The sequence below is a fragment of the Patiria miniata genome, unplaced genomic scaffold (genome assembly GCF_015706575.1).
Source record: "Patiria miniata isolate m_02_andy unplaced genomic scaffold, ASM1570657v1 HiC_scaffold_7, whole genome shotgun sequence".
NCBI lineage: Eukaryota > Metazoa > Echinodermata > Asteroidea > Valvatida > Asterinidae > Patiria > Patiria miniata.
This window is the reverse complement of record NW_024037074.1, coordinates 370,935-396,137: the sequence shown is the minus strand read 5'-3', so window position 1 is coordinate 396,137 and position 25,203 is coordinate 370,935. Positions and strand designations below refer to the sequence as shown.

At 41.1% G+C, this 25,203-nt stretch overlaps 1 protein-coding gene and 1 long non-coding RNA gene across 5 annotated transcripts; one reads left to right on the top strand and one right to left on the bottom strand.

Annotated features, from left to right (window-relative positions):
* Window positions 1–425: 425 nt before the first annotated feature.
* Window positions 426–2,349, bottom strand: LOC119746258. The gene is made up of 3 exons (XR_005273713.1): window positions 2,212–2,349; window positions 708–771; window positions 426–455 (listed from the first exon to the last, which is right to left on the bottom strand). It is a non-coding gene; the product is annotated as an uncharacterized LOC119746258 (long non-coding RNA).
* A 15,648-nt stretch (window positions 2,350–17,997) lies between these two features.
* On the top strand, window positions 17,998–24,820 carry LOC119746199. 4 transcript variants are annotated; one of them, XR_005273709.1, is made up of 6 exons: window positions 17,998–18,118; window positions 19,621–19,822; window positions 20,324–21,250; window positions 22,357–22,573; window positions 23,344–23,534; window positions 24,128–24,820. XR_005273709.1 is itself a non-coding variant. In XM_038223008.1 (3 exons), exons 1-3 carry the CDS (start codon window positions 18,104–18,106, stop codon window positions 20,407–20,409), a joined length of 303 nt encoding a protein of 100 aa, XP_038078936.1. In that variant the 5' UTR covers window positions 17,999–18,103; the 3' UTR covers window positions 20,410–21,339. The 4 variants fall into 4 exon arrangements, 1 of the variants encoding a protein (XP_038078936.1); XR_005273707.1 differs by lacking the exons at window positions 23,344–23,534; window positions 24,128–24,820 and having other exon boundaries at window positions 17,999–18,118; window positions 22,357–22,559; XR_005273708.1 differs by lacking the exons at window positions 17,998–18,118; window positions 19,621–19,822 and having other exon boundaries at window positions 20,163–21,250; window positions 22,357–22,565.
* Window positions 24,821–25,203: the final 383 nt, after the last annotated feature.

Below are 25,203 nucleotides of genomic sequence, written 5' to 3'. Positions count from 1 at the left end.
AAACAAGTGTGATGGTCAACTGGGGCCAGTATTTGAAAAAAAGCCAGTTTTTTCCAACGCTGATCGGCCGATCAGCGTTGGAAATGGATACAAAAATACCACTTTTCTTGAAAATGACAGTATACTAGGTGCCATGATTTTACAGGATGCTTTACACTGTCATTCACTAACAGTCCAGCAAGGTATTTCAAAATGATTTGGTAGTTTTATTTTTTGATGTTTGCAAATGTTGTATTTTCCCTTTAATTCCTGACAGACATAATAGACAATGCACAATATGTACACCTGTCAATCTTTCTGTGTGCTGCATTCTGATTGGTTGGAATTGATCAGCATTAACTACTAATAGGCCACGCCCCTTGACAGCCAAACCAATCAAACATAAAAGCTGATCTACGTCTTTTACCAAAATGGAACTTCAGAGGAAGCGCCAAGCCAGAAACCAACAGTGTTATCTGTCAATGAAAATAAGAAGACATGATACTGAAACTATTGCACAATTTATCCAGGGCCAATTTTCATGCAGACCTGACAAAAAAAATTTGGGGAACAACTGAGAAAAAATCCTGGAACTTTCTGTTCAGCTTTCATAACAGGTGCATTAAGTACATGTGTGCACACTTTATATCCAGGCGAGGGGGTACTTGTGAACGGAGCGCTACACACACAAAATGAAGAGATTGCATATAAATTCCAGTTTCACTCACCGATGCCATCTACACTCTTGCCGATGGTAAACTCACACTTGTTGCGATAACTCTCTAATACTGGCTGTGATTGTGCAAACAAACAATGAAAATGAAAGGAACAAATCAGACATCTCCAATGTCAGGAATATTCACCCCACAAAAGATTCACATGCTGTATAGTTTATCTAACAAGAAATCCAGGTTGAAATATAAATTTAGTACAAGTAAGGTGACTCTATCTATCTACCCGAGTTCAAAGATCACACCAGTCAAGCTAACCTAACACTATGTGCCAATGTGAACTATCATTGAGATTATAATTCATAAAATCATTCACAATACTACAAATAAATTTAAATAAAATCTATATTTTTATCAACAAATATTTGTCACCTAGCTTACTCACTGATGGCTTAATTGGTTCCAACTCACATGCCATCCTACTGTGGTTCTTCCTGTCAATCAAATGAAGAGTGCACTATTCAACATGAGAGTGTGGGTTCGAATCCCACTCCAACAGGCTTGTAAATTTCTTGTGGTAACCACAGCTATATATGCACAAGATTCAAACTGGCCCACTAACCTTTGCAAGCTCTGTTATTGAGTGGTTAAGATGTCTGCACTAGTAAGCAGGAGGTCATGGGTTCATATCTCACCCAAGCAAGCTTGCAGAATCTTTGCTCGTAAGCTTTCAGACAGCACTAATATACAGTGCATTCAAATTTACATTGGTGAAGGTCAAAACCAGGTATTCACATTCACAACTCCCCTAAGTAAACAATTAATTAAACTCATTGGTTGTAGTACCTGTGTTACAACTGATAATGACTGATAGTGAAATTGCCCGATAGTGTAGTAAATGTTACTACACTATCGGTTAATATTTGTTACATTATCAATTAAAACGGATAATGTAACAACAATGGACTGATAGTGTGTACATTTTTACTACACTATCGGTCAATTTCTGTTACATTATCGGTTAGTGATACAGTATCGGTCAATTTGTGTGACATTATCAGTTGGTGATACATTATCCGTTGGTTACTACATTATCAGTTGTAACAACCTGCTGTATCAGATTGGGACCAGCCAGCCAACCCCAGCAAGCCTGATGGTCAAGTACCTGAGACATTTGCACTAGGAAGCAGGAGATTGTTGGTGCGAGTCTCATTCGATCGGCTTATGAATTGTGAAGTTTTGGTTTTGTGTTCATTTTTCTGCTTTTTGTTTGTAAACATTTTTTTACCAACTCCCCCCCCTTTTAATCTTTGGGACTTTTGTATGTGGAAAGGAAGTTTATTTCAGAAGTTGGCCCAAAGCTTGCTGAGTTTTAATTGATTCTCAAGAAAAATGAGGCATCATTTTCTGGACTTTTAAATGAAATTTCAGGGCAGCTGTACATCATGTACATGTAAGTCCACTTGCCAGAAAACTGTGTCTGGAAACAGTTTTTTTGTCAACAAAGATCACATTTCCATTCTGGCCCACAACCATCCCGTGTCTTTGGTGAGTAGCTCACCTTTGTTGCTTCAGCCAGGGAGACATCTCCCCAATGTTCCGTTGCAGCATCTTGGATAAATTCCTCAGAAACTCCCTGGTGTTGGTCTATTTGGTGGATATCTGGTCCTCAAACGGCTGGTTCCACAGTGGAGTCAGCATGTTGTTGAACCTGTAGATTGGAAAAAGATGTGAAAAGCACATTCAGTTTTTCCAGAGTCTTAACAAATATTGGAAAAAGTGAATAGCTCAACTGCTATCCTTTTGCGATATATGGCAGACACAATACAAGGGTGTTATTTGATTTGGGTATATTGGGCTAGATTATGCAAAAGACTAGACCCAAACCAAATAGCGCCCTCGTATTGTGTCCACCGTATCTCCAAAGGGTAATGGATTGTGTGTGGAACTTGTCATCTTTCTACATACAACCATTCTCCTAACTTCAGTTCATAGTTCTGGTGGTGCATTGCAAATTAAAGTTTAAGCTTGAAACAATGAGGGTAATGTGTTCAACTTCGACAGTTTATCAGATAAAATAAGAACCATCTGAAACTGTGAATCGCACACACACTCTACACAGACATGCAACCTTTAATGCTGTACCTTCTAGGAAAAAAACAAGGAAAACTGTCCACATAACAGTTTTGCTCAACAAATGCCAGATGAGGTACTGAATTTACTTAAAGTTCCGTGCTATTTTCGAGTTTCATCCCGAAAAACAGATTTCTTTACCAATCTGCTATTTTTCAAGCAATACAAAAGTTATTCACTTTTGAATGAAACACCAAACACAAAAAAGCTCACGTTCAGTTATTGAATTATTACTTTACAATTCCAAATTATTGGCTGCCAAACATAATTTCTGTTCTTGCTGGGTAGGCTGGTCCCCCCCCCCCCCACCACAATCAGTATCAATAATGTACGGACGGGAGCCAATCATGGGTAATTTCTTAGTATAACATTTGATAGCAGAAATCTAAGTACACTTTCAATTTCAAGCAAGACAGTGTAGGAATTCCATGGTTTCAAATCTTTGTTGATGCAGTTGTATCTGTATTTTAAATGTCTTTCTTGATTATCCAAACACCAAATCTAAAGCTTGTGTCAAGTTTCTATATGTGAGATATAAATAAATATGTTGTAAGCAAAATGTAGTGAACGACCTGAAAGATTTTGTGTCATTTTTTGATCTGCATCTAATTTTATTCAGTTACAGATAATTCAAGTGTTACGTTATGTCTGTGATCTTTTATGAGCTGCAAAACTCTACATGTAAAAAGTGCAGAGTGCCATTTCACCTTTTTTAAAGAAAGGCCAAAAAAAAAGTCTCCGGTTTCTGGTATGGAGCTTGCCCAAAAAGTGGTGTGGCGACGCGGCTATTTTATTATTTTTTTTACCTGGTTTGTTGCTTCAAATGTCGGCTGATGACTGCAAATGGTGCCCGACTATAAAACTTAGTGCAAATGTATGGGAGTCCAGAGAGGCCACATAAAGCTTTTTCTCGACCATAACCCCATCTAAAAACACGTTAAAATTGTGCAGCAGCAGGATTCCAGTCAAACCGTTGAGTTTGGCGGTTTTGAGACATCATCTTTCATTGAAAAAAAAACTCTTTTTTTGGGCATAACTTAGATTTGAGCAAAACCTTAGTGACGGATTACACAATGAACATGTAAAAAAGTATGCCAAAGTCAACTGTGAAACTCTAATGTCAACTTTGGTTTAGTATGCATTCAAAACAAGGAACAAAGAACTTATCCTTACAAATCTTAGAGATAAAGAAACACTAAGGGGAAAAAATGCAGAAGCTTTTTATTTCAATTACACATTGCTCCATGTCTTATATTCGCTGTTAGTATAAAACTGGAGTGATCTTGAAATAGGACAGAACACTCTTTGCTACATCTGAATCAAATGTTGGATATGGAGAACGATGAAGTTGAAAAGCACCTTGAGAACTTTATCAAGACTCATAAAAGAAATTAACAAATACCATGGTTAATTACTGAAATCAATGCACCAATCGGCCTCCTCTTAAACTTGGTCTTTCTCTTCACAGTCATTCGAGTGAAGTCAATGCGTACAATCATCAACATCTACTTATCCAATCTGGCCGTGGCTGACTTGCTCTTCCTTATGACTCAATGTATATTTGTATTGTGTTCATCCGAAGTGTACAAAGCATTCCAGAGTGTCAAATAAATCCTGGGACATACCGTTATTTCGTTTTACCGTTTTGGATTTCCTCAAAAACAAAAACAGTAAACGAACCATTGACCGTTTTGTCGTTTACAGTTTTATAAAACGACAAACAGTATTAACATAAATATGGTTTATCCGTTTTATAAGTTTAGGAAAAGTCATTATAGCACAACGATCCATTATTTTTGTTTTACAGTTTTACACAAATAACTTTGAAAAACAGCAAAACGGTCAGTATTGAATACACACTGTTTTTTTTTATTTTAGTGTCATAGTTAACAGTCCGTGGTGCATTTTGTGGCGGTGGGCAAGGGGGTGGAGGGGGACCCTGCTTTACACGAGTGTTGGCTCGGCATAATTAATGCGTGGTGTGATTCCTGGCGCGGACCCTGACCCCTTCTCATGTGATTCAGTTGGTGGGGCTTAAAGAGTTGCAAGCAAAAATGGCGCTGGAAAACTGCAAGGGAGGGCATTACTTTTCACAATGGATACAGGATGGTAAGACGTTAGATGAAGTTGCAGATATTTTGAAGGAAATTGGAGTTTAAGTCGACGCGGCTCTTCAATAGCTAATTCGCAAATTCTGTCGTGAGAACGAAAATGTAAGGAGGGCCCAGGCAATGACTCGATCCCAAGGACGCATTAACATTCCTTGGAGCATTGCTTAATTGCCAAACCTAAATCCAAAAAAATGGTCGGCAAGACTATTGACCGTTTTGTCATTGTCATGATTTTGTAAAACAACACTCTAAAAATAAAGCAACTAACCGTTTAACGCTTTCTACAATTAAAAACAACAACAAAAAGTATTTTTTGTGTGTCGACTTAATACCGTTTGACCGTTTTACAAAACTGTAAAACTGTAAACTGTTCGTTCACGGTTTTTGTTTTTGAGGAAATCCAAAACGGTAAAACAAAATAAGGGTATGTCCTGGGATTCAATTACATATTTGTTATTGTTTCTAGTTACATGTATTTTGTAGAGATCATAGCAGCTGAGGGATTCTCTGCAGTGCGTAATCCTCTGACATTCAAGGAAAAAGCCTCTAAATCTCGAGCAGCAAAGATATCAGCAGCACTCTTGGTGCCAACAATTATTGTTGGTGTGATTCCGATATTCTTGCCAGAGACTGTCTTTAAAAACATCATTTTTTGGATTAATTTCGTTACCAACACTACCTGTTTGGTAGCCACTCTTGCTTTGTACATCTTTGTAGTAGTTAAAGTGTGCAAGCAATCAGCACAGTTGCCAAATTGTCCCAAGCGAGCAGGCAAGGTCCTCTGTATGGTTATCATCAATACTGCCATTTTTTTTCATTCTGAACTCACTGAACGTTTCAGCTGCAATTATTTATACTCTGGGGACAACTTATACTTTGCCTTCAGACTTCAGACTTATCAATAATATCAATCTTTGATACAGAAAGCTGTCATTTTCTTGTGTCCTGGCTGCATTTTCTTTATGTCCTCGCATAAATTTATGAAATATTTTTGGTCGCCGTAAGGTCTCCTATGAGATCGCATATAATGTGACAGGCCCTTAACACACTGAGTAAACAGTGTATATACGTCGGAGAAGGGCGAAACTTAATTTGATTTTCATCTTGTGATTGGCGCATATTACCATGAAACACCTTACTGGTAACGAGAAACATTCACAGCATATTATCAGGAATAGAAACGTATTTTACTTTAAAGTAGGGAATTGTCAATACTTCCTGTGTCATTAGTAATGTGCAGGACCAGAACAGATTGCAACCAACTGTCAGTGTCACATTCCCTGGTTTGCCCCTCCCCAAGAAATATGACCCTCAGAAGTCTGGTACACCCGTCACACAAAATAAATTGTCACACAAAATAAATTGTCAATTTACTCGACAATTTATTTTGTGTGACGGTGTACCAGACTACTGAGGGTTATATTTCTTGGGGAGGAGCAAACCAGGGAATGTGACAAATGGGGGCTCGTCCGGGAAATGAAAAAAACAAATTGAGAAAAGCCGGTAGTCTCAGGTGTGTGGTTATACAGGATAGATGTTCAAGGTGGTTTATGGAAGCCCTTGCTAGGCAGCGTGCATTGAGAAGCCCAAATTGCGATGCCTATAGACAGATTGTCATGTCATGTTGGCGATTATGTAACGCGCACTAAGTCACATGGAATCAAGCTGTTGTTGCGTAAGTTAGGTATTTCTAGAATCTCCCCTCACAAACGCACTTGCGCTAGGATTAGTTTGATAGTGCTTGTATTGTTCTTGTTCATAGGGCTATCTAGCTCAATATGCAAGTGTGAAAGTAACAGAACGAACCGACGAAGAAACAGGGCAAGAAATACAAGAAGTTGCTGGGTGCATAACCAAAAAGTCATCACTATCAGGCCTCGATCTTTACAGCGGCCACTACGGCCAATGACCGCATGCCCTTCCAACTTGGCCGCAATGCCCCTTCAGAAAATACACATGTCGCGGCCAACTCGGCCACATGCCATTTTGTCATGTTTGTATTTTACCTCTGCATGTCCCGTCATGACAATCATACATCACAGATATTGTGTAGAGGATCTGTGCATACAAACACCATTCAACAAACGTCTAGTCGCGGCGAAAATAATACACGTCTTTTTATGGTTATCGTTGTTGTGTTTGTATGTACGTACACAGGCGGGTCATCTGATACACCATACCCCAGCGCGCAGCCCTTCCCGATCTCCCGGCTATGGCCCAACATACGGCGCGGTGCCACTGTACGATGTACATTATGCATATATGCCAATGCAACAACCGCTAACCGGAGCGTAATTATCATACTACACTAATATATTCAACTACCAGGAAAACCTTGGCGTTGATTGGTCAATATTGCAACGTTAATATCATGTGAATTTTCACGTGACTGACATATTGTGCGGGCAAGTTGTCAAGTTGATGAGTGCAGTGAAATCTGTTCAATGACGTGTTTGTTTTCAATCAACTTTTTAGAACATTTTTATGTCTTTCTGCACCACGAAAGGTACAGAAAATAGCCCCCCAAATTTTAACACAAATGGTGTAAGGCCTACATGTACACGATACTTAAAAAATGGGGGAATCGCCGCGCTGGACAAGTGACTGTCGTCATGTTTACGGTGTGCCACGCTACATGACCGGCCGGGGCTGCGATGTCAAACACAGCATGGCAACACGCATCACACGGTGAGAGGCTCAGACCACGTGTAGCGAACTGTCAAAACAAAAGAGTGAAGGCTCTTTTTAGCGCGCGGTTTTTGCTGAGGCGGATGTTGTACGTGACCTTAGAAACTAAGATAAACTGCTTCGAGTTGAACTTGCTATACTTAAAACGATGTCTGGACGCTCGGTAGTTTTATTTTTTACGACGGCCGGACCTCCCGTGGCGAGCGACCACACGGTGTCTGAACATGGCCAAATGAATGTTTCACCTGCATTAATGGTTTATTTATTTCAAACATGAAATAGTTTTTAAAGCAGTTTGCTCATGAGTAAGGTATATGATCAATATCCTTATTCATGCAAATTGTTTGATTGGGTTTACCACCCGCAGGAAGACCTCTGGTCATTTTTTTGATAACTTTAATTAAGATGTATTAAAAATGGAGCATTGCAGCCACATTTATTTGTTCGTATAGCCCGTCTATGCATATTTTTGAAAAATACAGTTTTGTAATGAAAAATACAATTTTTGGAGATTCAGAATACAGTTTTTTTATCCCAAAGGTTGGCGGGTCTGTGCTTATCAAGCCGCATTCGGAGCCGTCTCAACCTCGTCTCAATGGGTATCGCGCAAGGCAATGTTTGGACAAAATGCAACTGCGAGTTGGTCGCCATGAGGAGGAGGTTGAAACCCATGAGGAGGAGGTTGAAGCGGCTCCGAATGCGGCTCGATAAGCTAGTCTGGTTCCCAGACCAAAAGATTTCTGACTATTCCTGATGAATCTTAGGTCCGATAGCCTCCAGTAATACATTGTATTACAATTTACGTCACATGACTAAAACGGGAGGAATTCCTCCTTTTTCCGAAAATGTCTGAAGTTTCGCCGACAATCGGATAGCGCCCGAGTATAATATAGTTTAATTAACTGCTAACTGCTAATTAATTTTATTTTAAATGAGTTGATAATTCATATTCATTGCTTTCGTTTAGAGAAAACTGTGCGTCAAATATACTGGGATCGTATGGGCGAATTTTTTGCTGTGTTATGTACAATTTTGAATTTGGCGACCGTTACCGAGATTTTACAAAACTCGGTCTTCATTCGGCTCCGCCTGCTAACAGTGCTATTTGGGTGCCTAAGTTTGAAGATTCCAGATCAACATTAGTCAAATGTTATCTTACAGAAACATCAACTGTATTATATTACAAAGAAAGCGATTTATTTAAAAATTTGATCAGAACATTAAAAGCTACAAGCGATAAAGCGAAATCGGAAACGAAGCTCTTTGGACATGGTGTACATTTGTACGAGAACTGAATACTCTGAGATTGTTTATGTGACCTAGAAAATAGGCGTGTGTACACTGGCTGTAAATAAATGTAAATTAAAGGTTTTGAAATGATTAGCCTTGGTGCCCCCTTGAGTTGGCCTTGGTGCCCTGTGGAATTTTGATGGGGGCAAGGCCAAAGTGGCCTGCCCCTTTTTTGCCCAAGATCGAGGCCTGCGCTATGCGAATGTGCAGGTCAAATAGGAGAAAATTTGAAACTGTCTTGTGGGCATGAAGTCCCCATGATTAGTGTCACGTGTACAATCGGTAATCAAATTCCAGTAAGGCAACAAAACGGTTAAGGTTCTGCGTGATAGCGGATGTGGTACGGTTATCGTCAAACAGAGTTTAGTTAAGAAGGAACAACTGTTGGAGCCAAAACAAAAGTGTGTTCTTCTAGACAGTACACGGAATTTTTCAGTCGTGCGTATTGAAATAGATTCGCTGTATTTTGTAGGAACCGTGAATGCATTGTGTATGCCAAATCCCTTGTACGATCTTATAGGGAAACATAACAGGTGTTAGAGACCCGCGTGATCCTGATCCCAGTTGGTCAGGTAAATGAAATGACACACCAGAACAGAAATGCCAAAGCCCTCGCGACGAGAAAACAGCAGCAGTTGAGACAAGAGCACAAAAGCTAAAGAAAGTCACGAACTTGCGTCATCTTAAAGTTCCCGAAGTGCAAAATCTCTCCAAATCTTGTACGGAAATAATTAAAGCGCAACATGAAAATCCGTTGTTGGAAAAGCTATTGACCCTCGCGGAAACAGGTCAAAGCCGACGAAAGGGTAAGGATAACGAAACTAGGTATTACGTCTCGGACGGATTACTCTACCATGAATTCGCTTCACCGTCGACAGAAAACTATCGTGTCACACAGTTGGTACTCCCAAGGAAAATGCACTCGAAGGTATTGAAGCATGCACACAATTCCACCATGGCAAAGCATCTTGGTATCAAGAAAACAACAGACCGCGTACTTGCAAATTTCTTTTGGCCAGGCGTGCAAGGCGACGTCCAAAGATACTGCATTTCCTGTGACATATGCCAAATAACGGTCGCAAAAGGTCGTGTCGGCCAGGTTACTCTACATGTAGGTAGAATACCTTTATTGATACGCCGTTTAGACGAGTAGCCGTAGACTTGATAGGACCAATTCACGCCATCACGGAACGAGGCAATAGATACATTCTGACTTTGGTCGACTATGCGACGCGCTAGCCGGAAGCCGTAGCCCTATTGAAACAGAATGCGTAGTGGAAGTGTTGTTTGAAATCTTCACTCCAATGGGCGATCCAAATGAAATGCTATCAGATATTGGCGCACAATTCACCACGGATTTAATGAAAGAAATAGGCAGACTTCTGTCAATGAAACAACTGCAAACTACACCCTACCATCCAATCTGTAATGGACTTGTTGAGAAATTCAACAGTACACTGAAACGAATGTTAAGGCGCATGTGCAGTGAGAGACCGCGTGATTGGGATCGGTATATCCCTGTGCTGTTGTTCGCGTATCGAGAATCTCCGCAAGAGAACACGGGGTACTCTCCCTTTGAGCTCATGTACGGTCATTCAGTACGAGGTCCTCTTACTCTCCTCAGAGAGTTATGGACTGGAGAAAAATTAGATAAAGAGGCAAAGACAACTTACCAGTATGTCATAGACTTGTGTGAATGGCTAGAGTCTACTTGCCAACTACATTGTAGCTTGAGAAGAACTCGCGAAGTCCAGTACTAGCTATATGTATAAGAAATACTACGACGCGCGTACTTGAGATCAAAAGTTTGATACCGGCCACCAAGTATTAGTTGTCCTGCCAACTGACGCGAACAAATGACTCATGCAATGGAAAGGGCCATTTCCTGTATTACGGAAAGTTGCACAACACGACAACTGTATTGAGATGAACAGTAAGCCACACACATTTCACGCAAATCTCCTCAAAAAGTACACACATTTGTAGTTCGATTCACTGTGTTACCTTTCAGAACGGTAAATGCACTGGCTACTTTCATACGCATGATGAGAAAATTGCTGGAAAACATACAGCATGTCGTGAATTTCATTGATGATATTCTAATATACACGGATACTTGGGAACAACACATCGAAACAATTCAAGATGTTTTGAACCCCTTGCGCAAGGCAAATTATGGCCGGATATGATTTCCTTGATTTTCTAGGGCACATTGTAGGAAACGGTGTTGTAAAGCCACAGCTGGAAAAGATCACAAAAATCCTGAACGCATCTTGTCCAAGAATGAAAAGGAAGTTAGATCACTTATGGGCCTTGTAAATTACTATTGCAAATTCATTCCAAACTTTTCAGCCATTGCAGTGCCGATTACAGATCTGACTAAGGCCAAAATAAAAGTCTCCGGTTTCTGGTATGCACGCGCGTTGCTGTAGCCATGCGCGTCGGCAAAATGAAAAAGTTTATTTTTCAATAAAAAATGATGTCTCAAAACCACCTAACTCACTGGTTTGACTGGAATCCTGCTGCTGCACAATTTTAACGTGTTTTTAGATGGGGTTATGATCGAGAATAAGCTTTATATGGCCTCTCTGGACTCCCATATATTTGCACTAAGTTTAGTCGGGCACCATTTGCAGTCATCAGCCGACATTTGAAGCAAAAAAAAAATTTGGTAAAAAAAAAAAAGCTGCATCGCCGCACCACTTTTTGGGCAAGCTCCATACCACAAACCGGAGACTTTTTTGGGGGGCCTAAGAAATGAAAACCAAATCATGTGAAATGGGAAGAGGCACAGGAACATGCATTGAGCACGCTGAAAGCGCCACTTGTATCTGCGCCTATCTTGCATCTGCCAGATCACAGCAAATCTTACATTCTTGGTTCAGAAACACTTGAACATGAATGTCTGGGCAAATGGATTACAAAACTGCATACTTATGTACATGTTAACTGTTACTTAATTAAATGAGGTTTTTGTGTGCGTTTAAATGAGCAAGTTTGTTTTTAAACTTTGTCTGTGTGAAAATCTACATGAAGTGGCACAAACATCTACATTTGTACATGTATAACCCTACATTTTTCACTGCAGATGCTTAAGTGCGTTTGAAACAGATTTTGAGGTTTTAGTTCATGAAGGGTTACGATGATCCAGGCTTTGAAATATTTTAAAGAAAGTGCCAAGTTCCATATTCATGAGTGGGCAGAGTTGTAACGAGTCACTGATTTTTGCGACTCGAGTCGAGTCGAGTCATTTTAAAGAAGTGACTCGAGTCGAGTCGAGTCATTAGGCCGAAAGGTCGAGTCGAGTCGAGTCAAATATTTAGCTCGAGTCAATTCGAGTCACGATTATTTGAACACTATATACCAACATTTATAAAAGGAGGCCACAAGTTTAGCCAGCGTTCCAATCCAAGAGCTTTAATAAGAAATCGCCCGAAGCCACTGATGAAACAGCAAATTAGAAAATGTGTTTACAAATCTGGTTCCTGGATAGTATTTTGTGCATTCTAGAATCATGAGGTGGGAGTCTGTGACACATTGTATATTTGTACAAGAGTGCTATTCGCAAAGCGAAGTGAGTATAAATTTTGCACCGTAAGTCATTGCAAATACTTTTCGCATAGTTGTGCTTTTATCTTTAGGACTCGAGTCTTATTAGCCTTCGCTTGAGTCGAGTCGAGTCTTCTGATGAGGGACTTGAGTCAAGTCGAGTCATTTGCTCGCAGTGACTCGAGTTGAGTCGAGTCATTTACCCTTAGGGACTCGAGTCGAGTCATTGACTCAAGTCATTACAACTCTGTGAGTGGGGCAGTGATTTCATGAGCTGGAACTTCAGTGTCACTGCTGTTTGAGGACGAAAAGTTACAAAGTGTTTTGGTTGAGGTTGATGTGACTGTTTGTTCCTTGTACACGAGGCACAGGCAGTCAGTCAGATACTTTAACAACAAACTGCTACGTGTACATGTACATTTTCAATGCAATGAATTTTAGTTTCACAAGTTACACAGAAAATCACAAAGCTGTAAATGTGAAATACCTAAAGCGATTTCACAGCAACAGTAGAAACAACTATTAAAGTGTACAGGCATTGTAAAAAGTGCACTGGAAAAAAGATTACAACTTTCAACATGCACTTTACCATTACTTTCATATCTATAGACATGAGGCTAGGATATTTCCAGGCTTTAGTAAAATTCATCCAATGGCCTTTAAATTCTGTTATACAAAATTACAAAAAGACCCTGAGAAATCCTCACCATGGAGAACATCATGAACTCTTAATAGAGCACAAACTGTATTATCATTATCGAGAGTTGAAAGCATAGAGAGCAAACTCACCGCAAATCCAAAATGTCTTGGGAGGTTTTGGATCTCAATCTTGAAGATCTCTGAGGTGAAGTGCTGTTGTGTCAGATAGTGATAAGGATCCGTTATGGCAGCACCAGTCACTGGTACGTCAGAGGTGCTGGTGGAATGGTTATCTTGTGGGTCAAGACCTGATAGACAAACACAAACAAATTAAAAGACCAACTCCAATCAGATGAAATCAATTTACTTTGATTTTTTAAAGCATGAGATACTTCTAAGTTTAATTATGAGTTTTCAAGTGAGACACTGCACGAGAAAATCAGTTCACACTATCAAACAGATCAATAAACTTCAAACTTTGAATAAAAAGCATTCCAAAGTTCAATAGTCTTCATATACACTGTAACGAACCCATGGATAATTAAAAAATGAATGCTACAAAAAAATGAATGTCTTTGTAAAGTTAGAGCTAAGCCTGCATATATCTTAATTTGGATGGTTCCCAAAAATGACCAATTTCAAGTTCATATAGGCCGCTTTTCTTTTGTGTGTGTAATTCAACACTACCAAACACAAATAATGCTATACAACTATCACCATTCTGGTATTTGAGCTGGTATGGCTTTCTGATACTTGATACTTTGTTCATGTCTCGTAATATTTTGATATTTCATTTTCCTTTTTTTTAATGTTTGGATCAATTAATTGATCAAAAGAACGTTTTAAGATATGAATGGCTTTGTAAACTTTGCATTCATTCATCAGAAATGGACAAGTTTGACACTTCAAAAAAGGTGCCAATTTTTATGAATTTGAACCATCGATCCCCCAATGTAAAAAAAAAAAAGAGGAAAACAATGAAACTGTTTTGAAGCGAATTTAATTTATTTGGCTCAAAGTATCAAGTTTTGCAATTGGCAAGAATTGACAAAATCACACGAATGGGATTACACTTAATAGCTAATCTGGCAAAGGAGCAAACGTCTTCACCAAGTAAAAGAATAACAAGTCACCTTTGGATTTGTCCTCCTCATCTTCATTGGGAATAGCATCCATAGTGATGGCCACATCTGTTGGCATCTTGACAACATCACCCTCTGTAACTGTGGTTGACGTTACCTCCCCAGTTGGGACATCATCAGAAGTTGGTCCCTGCTTCTCATCCATTTTGGTGTTATTACGTTGGACCAAAAACACACTGGAAATATAAAGAAACTGCACATAAAGCAGTTGTATACTATTGAAAGCCATGACCAGTGGGATATCTAGGGGGAGGGGTCGAAATTTGAAATCACAACACGCACCTGAAAATAGAATGGTAACCATATTGTGTATATGTGGTTACCATATGTATATATGTGGTTACCATACCAGTTTTAGATGAAAATAGAATGGTAACCATATTGTGTATATGTGGTTACCATATGTATATATGTGGTTACCATACCAGTTTTAGATGAGCGCTGTAAATGTCGCCACAACACGGCTGCAACGCGACAGTTCTATCTGAAAAGCCACCAAAATCATCATTTCCCCCCCATCTTTTAGTCGGTGTAGTTCTGTTTCCAGCCGATCCTTTGCTCTGTGATGAGTTCTGCATTGTATTAGGTGAGTTTAATCTCAATTAGGTTTGGATAATGGGGGAAAAAGACAATTTCAGTTGAGGCAATTTTGCATGGCCTCCGCCATTTTCTGACCGCTGGGGAAAAAATAGTTGGGGAAGAATTCCATACATATTGCATCGACATCACTAATATTTCCCCGCAGTGACCTATCAGCCATCAGAAAGGGATAAAAAGTTTAAAAGTCAAATTTTGCAGGAAAAATATTGAAGTTTTTACTGAGAATACACTTCAAATTGATCAGACCAGTCTCATAGGGTTTGTGCACCGGGTGTGAAGTGATGTCCAGGTATGGAACTCTTTCCAATAGTTGTTCCCCCAGCTCTAGCTTGAGAAACGCTAGTCCAAAAATTTGGAACTCTCAATACTGTCTATGACAGTCCCAAAAATTAAGGTTTTGAAAACTTGCCATACAAGATGGAGATGAGAAACTCCAATGCTCATCACGAATTTGACATGTAGAACTGGAGGCACATCTAGTTTTTGTCCAGCAGTTGGAAAATGGCGGAGGCCGTGAAATTTGGCCTATACTAAACTTTACTTTTTTCCCTATTATCCAAACCCAGATGAGATTAAACTTACTTCACGCCATGCAGCAATCATTTACAGAGCGATTGGTCGACTTGAAACAGAACAATGCTTGCTAGCTTGAGTAACTCCAGCTCCAATGCTCATCAGGAATTCGACATATAGAGCTGCATGGAGCTAAAAAGTATGTTGTAGATTCTAAGATGCCCTGAAAAACAGGGCTCTCTGTATCTGTATCACAATCATGACAATCTGGGTTGGGATTAATAGAGGGGAAAAGGACCATATTGTGATACAGACCTATACAGAGAGTCTCGTTTTTAGGGCCTCTTAGAATCTAGTATCAATTTCAAACACATGAATTTCCTCTTCATGACAGAAATGAAAAAAATGTTTATAGTATTAAAATATAAAGGTCTCTTGAGGTGGCAAAACCTTGAAAGCATAAGATTTCCATGTTCCCGTATATTCCTGTGCCTGTGCACAACACAGTTTTAGCGCTATATGTTGAATTCCTGATGAGCATTGGAGCTGGAGTTACTCAAACTAGTTTTATTAAACTAAAATATGAGAAAAAAAAAAATTTCAATGGCTTTTCCGAGGCCACTTTTTTTTTACAGCCTCTGCCATATTTTGGTTGCTGGACAAAAACCAGATGTGTGCCTCCAGCTTCAGTCCGAGATACTTGGACCCAACTTATCGCCCTTTTAACATTCGGACATGGTCTGGTGTCCTACTTGCCAGACCATGTCTGAATGTTAAAAGGGCGATAAGTTGGGTCCAAGTTACTCGGACTAAAGCTGGAGGCACACATCTGGTTTTTTGTATGGAGGGGTACCCGTAATTCAACGCTCCACTCAGTAGAGCTAGGGTAATCCTTATTTTTAGGACACTTCTATTTTTTATGAGTTCTGTTCAAAACTGACTTTTGCAGATGACTGTCCATTACCAAAGTGACTTTTGCAGGCTAAAGAAACGCTTTCAAAGAAAATGTGACTTTCCTACCGTTTTTTGCAGTCAGACGTGAGTACTCCTAGGCACTAATTAAGTACAAAAACGTCCATCAAAATGCAGACATTTCCCACAGAACCGCTGCACAGTTTGCCCCTTAACTCCGCACTATACCTCATGACATACTAGAAGCCTTCTGATTTCAGAAGTACCCCTACATATGTTCTCAATGTCGCCAACTAGTTGGGTAGTCCGAGTAACTTGGACCCAACTTATCGCCTTTTTTAACATTTGGACATGATCTGGCGATAGTAAGGTCCAAGCTAATACCGAGACCTAGACAACACAGTCCCAAAAACCAACATTTTCCAACAAAAAACATCAGATTTCACCTTCAAAACGGCCTCCAACTTACTAGATATGCCACCTGAGGTACAAGTAGACATCAATAATTAAGATGGTTGTACTGAAGTTTACTTACGATCCGGAAAAAAGTGAAATTTTCCGTTCAATTCTGAAGACCCTCTCTGCCTAGGTTGTTGTGTTGTGCTCACGTTCAAAACTGCATGATAATGGCGTCTGACCTCGACCTCATGCAAATGTCGTGACGGCGCGCTTGCGCATAATGCACTGCATGCACGGCAGATTCCCCTGCGCCGCGCCGATGACTGTTTCCTGATGTAGAGTGCTGTGTAAGTTCGCGGTACGCCTAGGAGTCGCGCTGGCTAGCCAGGCGCATGGCTGGCGCTCTACATCAGGAAACAGTCGTCGGCGCGGCGCAGGGGAATCTGCCGTGCATGCAGTGCATTATGCGCAAGCGCGCCGTCACGACATTTGCATGTCCAAATGTTAAAAAAGGCGATAAGTTGGGTCCAAGTTACTCGGACTACTAGTTGGGGTGGTCAGAAAAAATTCCATACTGGGCCACCACTCAGAGTTCCTGCACAAAGTCTATGGGCCATGACAGAACACGTATTATCAAAGAATGTTTGCTCTCCTTAAAACAGTGTTTCTTCATCAGATTTACAACTTTTGGCAATGTTTGGTACTTTTCAGGTCATATTAAGGAATATGAGTGGTACCCCAGTATGGACTTTTTTCCAGCATCTCAAACTCTTCACGAACACACATGACGAATTAGATTCAATGATACAACGCTATTATCAATAGCGTTGTAAACGCAGTGCCAGTGCGTCTACGGGAGTGCGGCCATGACGGCTACTTCTGCACGACGTTTCACTAAATAAAATAATGCAGATTTCACCAATAGCTATTAAAAACAACCAAATTAATGTTACCTTTAATTAAAACAAACTTGTAGTAGTACTGATACTGACGTAATAAGAAAGTTTTCAGCCACTCGGAAGAATACGGGTAGCGCCAGATTTTCAAGCATGTGTCAAGAGTCGCGTGTTTATGTTGTTGAATGCTGCCCTCATGTGTCCCTCACATGCAAGCTGTTTCGAAACCTCGGCCTTCGTCGCAGGTTCGCAGCTTCATCATTGAACTGGCATCCTTCTTTTTTTTAACGAGATGCCTGCGTCTGCCGTAACGGAAGCCCAATAATACCTATTTGTCTCTTCTTATTTGACACCCCACGCTTTCTGAGTAGCTGTGTGGAAATTACATAATTATTCTTCTTCAAATTGGTTTAATAGAACAACCCGCATGGGAATAAATCGAATTTTGGAAAACCCTTTAAACCCACATTTTTCTTTTTTTTCCTGGAGGGCGCTGTTTACACCGAACGTTAGTTTTTCCCCTTGACATTTCCCCCCAGAATTTATTTATGTGATTATTCAAGGCAAAGGAGTTGTTGAATATGGCTATTCATGTGGTAGGTACCCAAGATATTCTGGAAAATTATTTATATTTTTAAGTTGGACACCTCTTGCTCTTCGTATGACTTTTTTTAAACAAAAAGCAAAATGTGAAATCGCCCAGTTTCCGGACACTTCACAATATTGAATGGCTGCTGCTCGCTATCCCTATGGCGGTAATCCTTACTTTTAGGACCCCGTTCCTCTATAGGAAGGGAAAGACTCACCGAAACAGTTGACTAAATGACACTCAAAATTGACATTCTGATACTTCTTGGCACATCTGAACAATGGGCAATGACACCTTCTTGACTTCTAAAGACTGCTTTAGCCTGCAAAAGTCACTTTGGTACTGGACAGACATCTGCAAAAGTCAGTTTTGAACAGAACTCGTAAAAAATAGAGGTGTCCTAAAAGTAAGGATTACCCCTATGGCTAGTGCCACTGCTAGTAGGACTTTTTTGGAAAGATTCCCATATCTGGCCATCAATAATGTTTTCCTTCAGTGACCTATCAGCCATCAGAAAGTATGTCAAATTTAGCAGGGAATTTATTGGGGTATTTACTGAGAAAACACTTAGAAATTTTCAGACCAGTCTCATTGTGCACAGGATGACAAGTGATGGCCAGATGTGGGAATCTTTCCAAAAAGAATATGCTTAGGCCCCCCAAAAAAAGTCTCCGGTTTCTGGTATGCGCGCGCGTCGCCGCAGCCATGCGCGTCGGCAAAATGAAAAAGTTTTTTTTTTTTTCAATACAAGATGATGTCTCAAAACCGCCAAACTTACTGGTTTGACTGGAATCCTGCTGCTGCACAATTTTAACGTGTTTTTAGATGGGGTTAAGATCGAGAATAAGCTTTATGTGGCCTCTCTGGACTCCCATATATTTGCACTAAGTTTAGTCGGGCACCATTTGCAGTCATCAGCCGACATTTGAAGCCAAAAAAAAAAAAAAAAACAGGTAAAAAAAAAAAAAAAGCCGCGTCGCCGCACCACTTTTGGGGCAAGCTCCATACCAGAAACCGGAGACTTTTTTTTTTTGGCCTTAGGGTCCTGCTTTTTGAAAAAAAGGAAGCGGGAGACCCTTCTTTTTTTTTTCCTCCCCAATGGTCGCCCGACCGGGCTATTTTTCATCAAGATGGTTGCCATTTTTTTTTTAAATGGCCGCCATTGGACTCAGCAAATTACATACCAGCTTTATATTGAAATGTGTTTATACATGTAGCTCCATGATGCAACAGATACAATGTAAGAGGCCAAACTAATGTCACTATTGAAAACTTTTAAAAAAATTGGTTTAAAAAAAAAAAAACCTAAGGAGGCAGCCTCCAAAAAGGAAGCAGGCGGGGACGCTAGACATGTTTTTTTTTTTATTTGGCCTAATTTGTTTCCCCCTATCCACTTTGAAAACTTCTGTGAAGATTTAATTGGTGTTGCCATTTCATACATTTACATTTTTTTTTTTTACATCATACATGTAAACTTGACGGTTGTCTCATTTTTTTTTGCAACTGTAGGTGCATCCATCAGTGCGAATGAAAGGCGCTGAGGCAGACTGGACGCCCATACAATGCACAGACAGGGAGTGTAGCCACTCCTTGATGAAGGCTCCGCATCTGCACTGTCCATTCTGCTCCCAGGACAGTCTCTTCACTGATGAGATTCTCCTCAAGGCGCACTTCAGGGTCAAGCACATGGATAAAGGCATCAACTTTGGGGGTGAGTTTGCATTTGGGAACAAGACCAAGCTCTTGCATACTTGTGACTGGATCCCAAGAAATAAGTTTTAGGTTAAGGACAATGTTTTCACTTTCTGTTCATGAGTCATGCTACAAGATGACTTGTGGTCCGTGTTTGTGAAAAGGATTGTGAGTTGAATTAAGATAAGTTGAAGGTAGTGGACAGCAGGACACAAGGTAGTGGCATTTGTGGGAGTTTTATGAAATTGACAGATACCTGGGCTGGTTATTCTTAGCAGATATCAGTGTTCGATAGACTCAATTGTCACAGGCCATGCCCAAATGCCGACTGTGTCTTGGGAAAAGCTTTGCATCCGGCCTGCCTGAACAAGAGTCCTAACTCAGGTCAATAGCTTACTTGTGCCTGTTACAGCAAGAGAACCATATAAAAAGATCCATAGTTCATGTTTTGTCAAAGTGCATATAGCTGTCAGCTTTTGTCAAAATTGCCAAACCAATCCTCTACTGTATCCCTCCCCAGGTCTTAAAATATTGCGGTGTTGTAGATCCTGCATCGTCCACGGCATCATTCATGGCCTACGTCCCCTGCTGGGATGGCGAGTGTGAAGATCTACTTTGCGCCCATGAAGAAGCAACGACCAACGAAGACAGGGATAAAGCAGCCAGTGATCTTTTCGGTAGGCTCTATGAGAAATGAAGGCAGAGATGGACAGAGACTGTGGAATCGATGGATTTCACCCATTCCAGCTGTTGGGCATGGCAAACCATCAACAACTCACGGGTAGGTCCACAACCCCAACACAATGTCCAATTACTGCAAATTCCATCGCGTATCAGCTGTTGAGCAACGGTCGCTTCCCCAACGCGAACAAGAACTTTACTAGAGTCCCATCGGCGAGTCAAGGAGCTGCGCCATGCGCAGGGGTGTGATCCCAACCTTTCAGGCGACTTCACGGCACACAAACTCCAGTTGGCCATCCAACGGCTAGAGACCGGCTAGGCTCCAGGCTGTTTGCCACACACGCCCACAAGCTGCTCACGACATCAGCAGACGTCTCTAAGGTCGCCTGGGTAAAACCAGCTGGAGAGTCTGGTGGACCTCAGCAGAACCATCTACCTAGGCTACACCGCTTCATAAACGACCCTAAGGATGTGTGCGGTCAAGACCTCCCACGAAAGCAGTGGACGACCCTCAACCATCTGAGGACTGGAGTCGGATACTATGGTACATACATGAAAAGCTGGGGATTGGCAGACAGCACTTCCTGCGACTGCAGAGAACCAATCCAGACAGTAGACCACATCATCACCACCTGCCCAAAACACCGGTCGCCTGATCAACCTGGAGGATGACACACTGGCCTGGCTCACCTCGACAGAGCTGCAAGTCTAAGGACATACATGTACAACAGAAGAAGAAGTCCTAAATTAACAACGCAATCTCCAGGTGCGTCTTGCACGACATCACGCAGTACATGCGAACGCGTACGCCAATCTCCATAAAAGGAGTTGTGTACATCTTACTCGCGAGCTAGACACTCCATTATTTAGCTATAGAGGGGTGTTTAAAAAACATGAAGTGAACTTGTTGAACAAAATCGGGGTTTTTTTACCAAAAAGTTTTGAATTCTTTTACCGAAAAAGTATTTATGAATGGGAATAAATATGTGCTTGGACGTCGGTATTAATCACTCTGTTTAAAAACTGGTTGGAGTCTGGGTGCTGATAATTACCCTCACCTTCGGCTCGGATTAAAACCGACCAAGCACACGTTTATTCCTTTTAAACTGCATCAACAGTAATAAGCTGATCAATGTTTGCACATGTGGTTAAACTACCATGGTTCACTCAGAAAATGTTGTAAATTCCTGATGCTTGAATTCCTAAATTCATTGGACTTATTTATAGCTTTAACCATAACAGAACTCAACCCATCAAACTCCAACGACATGTTTTGTTGGAATCTGTCAGGATGGGTACAGTACCCCTAAACTGACAGTCTTTTACATTGGCACACCTCCAGAATCAAAGTCAGAAATATGTGTGTGCTCAGTTTCCCATATGGTGTTGGAATTTGCCAGGATGGGTATGGTTCCTAGTAAATCATGCTAGGGATTTAGGGTCAAAAGACTCTGTGAAATAAATTCCGCAATCAAACATTTGACTCAAGTATCCATTCTTTTGAGAATGATTAGACACACCTTTTGGCTTAAAATGTTTGAAAATGCACTTATTTTTAGCCTTCACAGTTTCAGTGCTGCTTCAAGACAACTGAGTATGCCGTTACTGTAATGTAATGGTCCCCTTGAATTTGCATGGAAAAAAAACCCATGAAATAAATGTAATCAGTTGAAATTTATGTACCTTGTGAGCAGGTATGGTAGTTCTACAAGGATTTGGGTGGATTATATCAAATGCCAACACTTCGTGCCTTTTAAAATAATTAATTGTGAACCTAATTTTATCACTGTACGTTTGTGTCGTAAATTGAATCTTTTGGTTTAAGTCTCATTTTGTCAACCTTAACGACTTCACTCCACCATTTTTACCCAGTATGTCAACTAGATCTTCACCACATACACTGACCCAGCACCCAACAGTACCAGCCTGGTAACACACCTCATAGTCCCCCAGTCACAGCAGCCATCGGAGACGGACACCTCATCCCCGGGGCTATGAGCAGACTGATGGGCAGCAGCCGCAAATCGAGTACCAGTATGCCTGCATCAATGATCCGAGCCAGAGCACTGCCAATGGGGAAGGTAAGATGGTAAGAATATTAACCCTGACCCTCCAAGAATCCTTCAGCATCTACCCAGAGGTTAAGGTGGATAATGCCACCAGCAGTGAAGGATAATTAGAAAAAGCTGACCAAAAAGCCAAGGGGGAGGCATTTGATACAAGGAAGAACTCTTCCCCCCCCCAGCCCCACAATTGATATATCATGAATCCATACGGAAGAAGGAAATGGGTAGACAACAGCATGTTTAAAACAGTTGTCTTCACTCCTGCACTTGTTTGGTCAATAAAATAAACAAAACAACCACCAAAATTTCAGCATTTTTTTAAGGGGGTTGGGGCGGGTGAGGGCCATATTGACAGTGGATTTTACAAAGTGGAATTGGTGTTTTTAAATTGATGGATTTTAGAAAATTTAATGAGTCAGGGTGGCAGTGCATTTTGAAAGCGGACTTCAACAGTTAATTAAATATTGGAATTTGTCCTTCACCTTGCCCACCTAATGTTAGGAATATGGTTAAAAAGTGAGTGATTGCTTACACCCAGCTACAAGGAATTACATGTTCTTGACACGCACTGCATCACTGGGGTCTTTCTTGCCTGTATCCTGTTTTTACCGCTACATATTATCTGTCCCTTTCCAGTGCAACATATATGTCAACCTTTCCACTCCAAAAACTCCTCCCGTCATTTCCCCTCTTTGTGTAGCCCACACCTGGAGTGACCTTTTGATGAGCGACTTTCATTATTACAGGAATTATTATCCAGGATAATTACTTAACCTTTCCCTCTCGTAAACAGTTGTCCTTATTGAGATACCAGACGAGGGAAGCAAAGGGGATTTGGAGGACGAGACTTGCTACACAGAGCACAACTTGTCGCTGCTGCTGCAGGAGAAGGAAAGTCTGGAGAAGACTCTTGAGGAGGAGCAGACAACGTTGGCCCAGACAGAGCACAGGATGAAAGGCACTATAGAAAGGCTTCGTACAAAGGTGAGTGGGCATTCCATCTGGTCTTGGTCTAAGAATGAGTTTGGATCTTGTTCCCTGAGTGCAACAGGTACCAAGGGCGTCAATCGCTTCTCAAAAGTGGGAGGGGGGACATACCTTGATCAGAACTAATGCAGGCACACTAATGCGACTGCGCTCTCTCAGTGGTCAGATTTCTGTTAGGATGCCAGCTGTCATGGCTGTGGGCTATCATGGTGTGCACTGTTGTTGTCATTGCTCTACATTTTCTACACGTTCTACGTTGTTCTATGCGCTGACGCTGCTAATGATAAATGCAGACAAACCGTTGCACACATTTTGTACACAAGCTCAGATGTGTAGTTTATCCTTGTGTAGAGGATTCGTGGTTTCACTCATACTCTAGTTGCACTAAATAACTGGGCAACAACACATGTGCCTTCTTAAGCATTCATGCTCCAACTGCACACATCATAAAGTGCATAAATGTCAGACTTTGGGGTGCGTTGTCATGGTTGTGATTGGTTACACATCATGGGGCAGAGCCTAATGGATTGGTCTATTAAAATTCCATCTGTAAGCAAATAATTTCTCTGCCCATCCTTCTTGCTCTCCAGGTTGGGTATTTGTCCAACACAGACACGTCACTCAATCAGCAGCTGTCCATGATTCACAAGTCCAGTTTGAAACGTCTAACCAACGACAGCGAGAACCAGTCCATTTTGCAAGACTTACTGCAACACATGTCTGAGCAGCACACCCAGCTGCTGCACCACCATCTAGCACAGCTACGGCTGTACACTCAGGCCTGCGCATTATCCAAATCAGCCCCGAGGAATCTGCAGCTGAATCTACAGTCTTGGTACCATACCTTGCTGACCAATCACAGGACATCTCACACATGTCCATGATGTCGTCCTCGGAGGGCACCCTTGGGAACATGGAGCAGACAGTTGTCATGACGATAACGTCTGAGGAGGATTCGGAGCCGCTCGGCAACACCGTGGATAACCCCGGAGATACTGTGGGACATGACTCCTTGACTTGGGATATAAAGGACGTTCACTTGTCACCAAATGACATTCTGTACCTACTGACAAGCGAGGGACTGTCACCAAGACATGACACCTCTGAGTCGGGTCACGTTTATCAATCAGGTAGAACTCATCCACATCACAACACAGGCTGTGATGTCACGCAACAGGATTTTCACAAGAACAAAAGTTGAAAATTGATTCTTTCCAACAGCATGCCAAAAATATTCTGCCCCGATGGCTTTGACAAAAGAACGTTTGAAGACAATTGTCAAATGAGGGGCCACTATTAAAACGTGGGAGAACTAACAGCCTGAAAGCCACTTAACTAAATAAAACCGGACATATTTTGTAAACAGTGTACACTCAGTGTTGTCTTAGGGCTTAGTTGGGGGGGGGGGGGGGACTTGAACTAATGAGTTGAGTTGAGTCTTCATGGAAGTTTGTCTTACCTGAATGAAAAATTTTACCAAAGCAACTGGCCTTGGTCTCTCCTATCTTTTCGAGTTCTCGATGGGCAATCCCGAATCCGCTCAGTGAATGGGCGTCGTTGTAGGCCCAAACAGATCCACGTAGGTCCTCAAACACTTTATATCTATTACTCAAACATATACGATGCAATTATGATTAACATTGAAACATTTGGTCGTATGTATTAA

Excerpts from the sequence above, each read along its gene's own strand:
- LOC119746199 (XM_038223008.1), top strand. Across the intron at positions 19,823-20,323 it reads TAAAGGCATCAACTTTGGGG|GTCTTAAAATATTGCGGTGT; the intron begins GTGAGTTTGCAT and ends ATCCCTCCCCAG.